This window comes from Bombina bombina, chromosome 6 (assembly GCF_027579735.1).
Source record: "Bombina bombina isolate aBomBom1 chromosome 6, aBomBom1.pri, whole genome shotgun sequence".
In the NCBI taxonomy this organism is placed as follows: Eukaryota; Metazoa; Chordata; class Amphibia; order Anura; family Bombinatoridae; genus Bombina; species Bombina bombina.
This window is the reverse complement of record NC_069504.1, coordinates 887,690,963-887,698,111: the sequence shown is the minus strand read 5'-3', so window position 1 is coordinate 887,698,111 and position 7,149 is coordinate 887,690,963. Positions and strand designations below refer to the sequence as shown.

General features: G+C 40.7%; 1 protein-coding gene across 1 annotated transcript in view; it reads left to right on the top strand.

The window, feature by feature from the left end:
• Window positions 1-1,984: 1,984 nt before the first annotated feature.
• Window positions 1,985-7,149, top strand: part of LOC128664763 (C-type lectin domain family 10 member A-like) — a gene marked incomplete at its 5' end in the record, with an annotated part of 46,737 nt that continues 41,572 nt past the window's right edge. Inside the window, one exon of the mRNA XM_053719571.1 lies at window positions 1,985-2,072. Coding sequence (XP_053575546.1) covers window positions 1,985-2,072 — 88 coding nt within the window. The remainder of the gene's footprint in view (window positions 2,073-7,149) is intronic.

The following is a 7,149-nucleotide window of genomic DNA, read 5'->3' as shown; positions in this document are numbered from 1 at the left end:
TCCCCTTATAGATCCAAACCAACATGGAGATAAAAAACAACAAAAACGAAAAACTTCCCATCTGAAAGAGAAAACCTCCTGGTAGCATAGGGTAGCATATCCCATAAGGAATATCATCTACCTCCCCTTAATCAGCCACTGTTTTTATTTTCACTAACTAAATGCAACAAATATATACCCCCCCACTGATCTAGCACAGAGCGATGTCGCGCCAAAAAGGACCAGCGGCGGGAAGGTTAACCCCCGCCCCTGGATCTCACATAGCAAGTGCTCCCCATACAGTCAAGCACAATAAACCTGAAATTTGTCCCATAACATTTAAGACAGCATGCAGCACCATGCCCAATGTAAAGAAAATCCCCTATGACACGCACCCACATGCACAAGTATAGCAGCCAAACTAATAAAAGCACTGCAATGGCAGCGAGTGTTTTTTATGTCACCCTCAGAATAAAAGGGGGGCATGTATCCCACGTGTCAGTAACCAAACTGTAAGCTAGTGAGTACCGGGCAATCTAAGGGAAAAGAGGGGAGTTCAAGCATACTCTAACTGTAACAACAAGCAGAGCTGCATGAAATCAATTAGGAGCCGTTTCTGTCACTGGCCCCTCAGTTAAACAGCTCTGTATCTCCATAAAGGCATATGGTCTGTGCAGCCCTAATGCCCCTAGAGTCACTACTGCAAATACTGGTGCACCTCTAGCATATATTCAAACACCCCAAATCCTCAGACTGCAAATCCCCGTGTCCTATGTCCCAGCACTAACAACCCCATGCATGCCACTAACATCCTCTTACCGCTCTCAGTCTGCTGCTCCAAACTAATCCTGTGAGAGACAAGACAGACTCTCTAGTGCTGCAGAGGCTGACGCTGCAGATTCAAGCACGGACCCAGTGCAGGGAAAACCCCCTCCTCATTAGAGACAATAAATACCTCGCATACCAACTCAGCAGTTGAATGGAAGCACACTGTCAAATGTCCCCTTATCAGTCAGGCAATAAAGGCAGAAAATACATTAACAGCCGTGCCTGTGAGGGGAATAACAGCCAGTCATCCTAAACTCTTCCAAATCAGATACTGTCCCCGAGCTCAAGGAGTGGGATTGACCCCTAATGTGCTTAGACCCTCTACCCATGAAGGATAAGCAATTACCTTAAGGGCTCCAGCTGCAGGGGCAGGATCATGGCACACAAGACAAAACTTCTTGCTGTCATGAAGAAGATGTTTTCTCTACTCCTACAAATAACAATCTGCTGGTTTTCCCGCTCAGCCCACATCTTTAACACTTTGCCTACAGCTCCTCCTATAGCACCTCCTACCCCATATAGGGCCTCTTCCTCCCAGGTCAAAGCTCCCTCCATCTACGCTTTGCTGCCTACAGGAGCCACTTGCCCATGTGTCTTGTCCTTTGTTCACTTTCTTGTATAATTCTTTTGCCTATTTCTAAGTGCCTCACTTATAAAATGATCACTTGAGAAAAACAAACATATACTATTATGATAGTGCTAACTGCCCTTTCAATGCAACCCCCTTGCAAATGCAGGCATCTTTGTTAGCTAATGGCTTAACTAGGAGAGCATGGTTAGGAAAGACATAGTGAAGAAGAAAGGTAAAAGAGGACAGTGGTTAACAAAGTGGCTACTGTCGCATTAACCAGGGAGCAGTGCACTTACTGGCATCTTTCTGTCTGCCCAGGATGCACATTTCCCCTAGACTGCATTCATACTTTATAAGCTTTTTATACCCAGCATAGCAAAATTCCACCTAACACTATTTAATGGCTCTTGCAAACCTCTTCTATTCCTTCCTCAAGTGTCACAGACAAGGATTTTCGCTATGGGCAAATTAATTATTTTAATAAAGTTCTAAAATATATTCAAACTGTTTTTCATAGCTGAGCAAATGGTTAACAACTTCCCAACACAGGAACACACTAACTACATGAGCTACATCATGGCCTAAAGTAATCACCATTTTCATTAATCTACAGATGCCCTACAAAGCGATGTTCAGTCAGTCCGAGATGCTGTGTGGAGATTGACAAGCTTGGTAAAGAATCTGCAAATAAATGGTGAGCGTGCTGATATCTATCTGCTTAAAATTAAAAGAACCATAACAAATACCATGTTCTTTTTCAAAAATAAGTGGGATTTGTGTTTAAGACCAAGCTCATCTTCCATTTGTATAATATTAAATAAGTAGACTACAATTTAAGACAGACATTCAGTAGAAAGAGATAAATCATAAAAAAGGTACAACAATAATATTTTTTTTTGTTAAAATAGGTAAACAAACAATTGTTTGACAACCTTTAACTCAGATACATAGACAATCGACAAGAAACTCTTATAAGGTACTCTTGTTTGTCTAAACTAAGTTATACCCAACAGGACATCTGATTAAAGGGACAGTCTACTTGAAAAATGTATTGTTTAAAAAAAAAAAGATTATTCCTTTTTTTTACCCATTCCCCAGTGTTGCATAACCAACATGGTTATATTAATATACTGTTTTGTCCCCCTGCATAATAAAAATGGGGAAGGGGGAATCAATATGCAGCTGTAAAGATTGTATTATTAGCAGGAAAACACTTTTAAATGGGCTGACCGTAAAGGAAGAGAAAGCCTGCCTTTGGGGGGGGGGGGGGGGGGCATTTTGTGACCCCACCTACAAACGTGATCAGTCGACTAGAAATTCTCTAATATTTTTGTGGTGGACAGTTAGCAACCGTAATGAGGTCCTATGCAAAATATATACACAGTATATAAAAAATCTTCTTTGAAAACTCAGGAGCTTACTTGGGGGTGTTCATTATGTTTCTGGAGTAGAAGGGGAGAAAATAAATGGTGAGGAAGAACATCAGGCCCAAGATATGTATTTTATGTTTTATAGTTCTCTAGACCCTTTCCTATACAGTAAATATAAGTATGTCCCATGCTCCTCTTTTACCTTATTTATTTGTTCTTCTTACTAATAACCACCATCTATGACAGGCACTACAGCTAAGGTCCAGCATGAATTGTAATCAATTATTATTTCTTATGGATAATGTGGTAATAGCTGGGCGTCTGCTGCCTTTGTAAATGCGCCACCCAAGGTTCATGCCTAAATAAAGCATTACAAGTCTGCAAAAGAAATAGGTGAATGAGATTTCTTGAGTCAGAGATAAAAATCTGTATAAAAAGAGCAAGGAAAAAATACATAAGCAGAGGTTTTGTTTTTTTAATGATGCTAATGTGATTTCTTACAGTTTGTCTATAAGATACACCTAGTGGACTAATTAATGATAACAGCCTAGAGGTAAAAATAAATAAATGTACCTTAACTCCTTCACTACTGGGACTTTTAGAGAAGAACTTGCCCAAAATACCGGATACTTTTTTTAGCATTTTTGCTATCACTCCATATAAACAAAATATTATATATATATTTCACAAACTTTGGGTTTCTCATTGAAATTATTTACATACTGCTTGTGCAATCATGGCATAAATGTTTGTAAAAAATTATTTGGGCTCCCCTTTGTTCATAAATAGACATACATGGCTTTGCCATTGCATTTTGGTAATTAGAATGCCGCTAATTGCAGCTGTGCACCACACATATTATTCCCGACACTGAAGGGGTTAATCAGGTGAGGTTGTAAGGTTAATTTTAGCTTTAGTGTAGAGATTACCCTCCCACCTGACACCTCCCACCCCCGGATCCCTACCTGATTCTAACAAAACAGCTCTCTCTTCACTCCCTCACATCCAACTAGGGTTGCCACCTTTTGCCCAGAAGACACTTTTTTTAAATGGGGGTGGGGAGGGTGTAGTGTCGGGTGTGGCATCACAAAGCCTCAAATTCAATATGATATCAATGCGCTGTTTTATATATATATAAATATATATATATATTTATATGCAGTATATACTGTATATATATATATATATATACATATATACATACACACATATATATATATATATATATATATATATATATACTGTATATCCTTCCCAAGAACGTAGGCACTCACTGGTCTTTAGACATAATTCATTTATTGATCCATAGAAAAAAGTTACATAAACATGACGTTTCGGTACATTGTTGTACCTTTATCAAATGTAGCAAAAATATTAAAACTTCCTAAACAACTTACCCATATCCACCACCTAAATACCCCTGGTATACACCGCATGCCGCCAAATCTCCGTGAATGAAGTCGGCGTCTGACGTCATCAAAGTGCGTTAGACTATGCGCCCTGTGAGATCGTAGAGCCGAAGTTGCCATAGCAACCTGTAAACAAAACACGGTACAAGCGGCAACGCTGGTGTCACTCTGTGCAGCTTTGTCATCTCTGAGGTATACAGCGCTGAATGTTTATAATGTGAAGCACATCCATGAATATTACATCTGAGTAAAAGATACCCATATAACTGTAATATTAGATCCAGCACCTACATAACAGCGCAGTATCCCAGAAAAATGACAAAGTAACAAACTAAAAAAATTAACTATATACATATGTGTATCAATGCAACATCGCTATCAATCCTAAAAACAGTAATAGATCTGTGTTTACTAATATGTCATAGCATCAGATAACAGTATCTAATTACATGTATAGGTAAAACTACCAGTTTACATTCATACCTAATTGTCATATGGTAGAAATATAGGAACCAATGTGAGAGCCTTTATGAGCCATGTTGTAGTCCATATAACCAGCTGAGCGTTGCAGGATGAATGTGATCGTAGATTGTTATTGTACAGGTATATAGTATGTCAGTAGAAAGGACTAAAGTCCAGAGAGGTATTAAGGCCATACGGAGAGATGGTATTCAGTCTGTAGATCCACTTGGTTTCACATTGAAGCAGGAGATTTCCTCTATCACCACCTCTTGACAGGGGGGGTATGTGGTCAATAAGCATCGTGCGTAAGCTGGAGACTGCATGTTTGTGCTGAAGGCAGTGTCTTGCTACTGGCTGATCAGATTCACCAGTGCGGAGGGCCTCACGTATCGCACATCGATGATTCGCCATGCGTTCACGAAAAGTTGTTACAGTTTTGCCAATATAGACACTAGAACATGGGCAAATGATCATGTACACCTGCCAACACACATAACTCTATTAGGGGGTATACACGTGCTTTGAGTCATGACATCAAGCAGATACCATGACAAAAGGTATATTCCAATATGAGTAAATCTGAATCTCAGGCATTGATAGACTTAAAAAACGACACATCTATCATCATCCGCCCGGCAGATAAGGGCGGATCAGTTGTCATTTTGGATTATACTGATTATAGAAATGAAGCACTCAGACAACTGAATGACAGTCATACCTACAAAAAATTATCAAGTAACCCCACGATAACATATAAAAAGGTTATAGACAGATTTTTACAGAATGGCCTTGAGGCAGGTATGATCAGTGAACAAGAATTTACATTTCTTATCACCGACCATCCTAAGGTACCTGTACTCTATTTACTACCAAAGGTGCACAAAACTTTGAATAATCCGCCTGGCAGACCTATTGTGTCTGCCAGGGGATCTATACTATCCAGTTTGGCCATATATATTGACTCACACCTCCAAGAGGTTGTCAAGCATACTGAGTCCTATTTAAAGGACTCTCCCTCCAGACATGATTCGAATTCTCAAGGGATATGTTGACCTACATGATGATGACATGCTGGTCACCATGGATGTGGACAGCCTCTACACGGTTATACCTCATATTGAGGGTGTGGAGTCTGTCAGGTCCATGGTGACGGGCAATGCATTTTACAATGATCCACCCATTGAATTTCTTTGTGAGATGTTGACGTATTGCCTTGAGAAAAATTATTTCAAATTTGAATGTGACTATTTTCTACAGATTGCTGGTACGGCCATGGGTTCGAATGTGGCACCCACTTATGCAAACCTCTACATGGCGTGGTACGAGCGTGAAATAATGCGGCCATATGAGAATATTAACATCAAGTACTACACGCGGTACATAGATGATGTGTTTTTGGTGTGGAGAGGTGGTGAATCTGCATTGCTTGAGTGGGTGTCACATTTGAACTCCATGGCCAGCCCTATTAGATTTAAACTTGAATACAGTGTAGCATCTGTACATTTTTTGGATCTCACTATTTTTAAGGTTGATGCAGAGGGTGTAACTCGATTTGGCACTTCTCTCTATACTAAGCCAACTGACCGCAATTCCTTGTTGGATGCGAGGAGCTTTCACCCTCTGCACCAAAAGAAGGGGATTCTTACCTCCCAACTTACTCGTGTCATCAGGAACAACAGTGAGTTGCCTATGATGCAACAACAGCTTGAGGAGATGAATGCTAAACTAGTGGAGAGGGGCTATGCCAAGGAGATGGTTAAAAAGGCACAGGATGACCTCATGGATCCTACCAAGTCAGGAAGGATGAAACGCTCAACAAAATCTGACCCTGAACAGATCAATATGGTCACCACATATACACCAAGCTCCAGACATCTTACTGAGGCGGTCCGGAGACACTGGCCAGTGATAAGCTGTGATCCTATGCTACCATTCGGGAGGGTTCCTGCCCCCAGAATAGCATACCGAAGAACAAGCAATCTAAGGGATATATTGGTCAAATCAGACCCGGTGCAAAACTACAAGAAGGATACTTGGCTCAAATCCACAAAGATGGGCTGTTTTCCCTGTTCGGGATGTGTCACTTGTAATGGTATGCTTAGGGGCAACTCTTTCCAGCACCCTCACAACAACTACAGGTTCGACATCAGGCATCGTTTAACATGCACTAGTACATATGTAGTGTACATGATCATTTGCCCATGTTCTAGTGTCTATATTGGCAAAACTGTAACAACTTTTCGTGAACGCATGGCGAATCATCGATGTGCGATACGTGAGGCCCTCCGCACTTTTGAATCTGATCAGCCAGTAGCAAGACACTGCCTTCAGCACAAACATGCGGTCTCCAGCTTACGCACGATGCTTATTGACCACATACCCCCCCTGTCAAGAGGTGGTGATAGAGGAAATCTCCTGCTTCAATGTGAAACCAAGTGGATCTACAGACTGAATACCATCTCTCCGTATGGCCTTAATACCTCTCTGGACTTTAGTCCTTTCTACTGACATACTATACACCTGTACAATA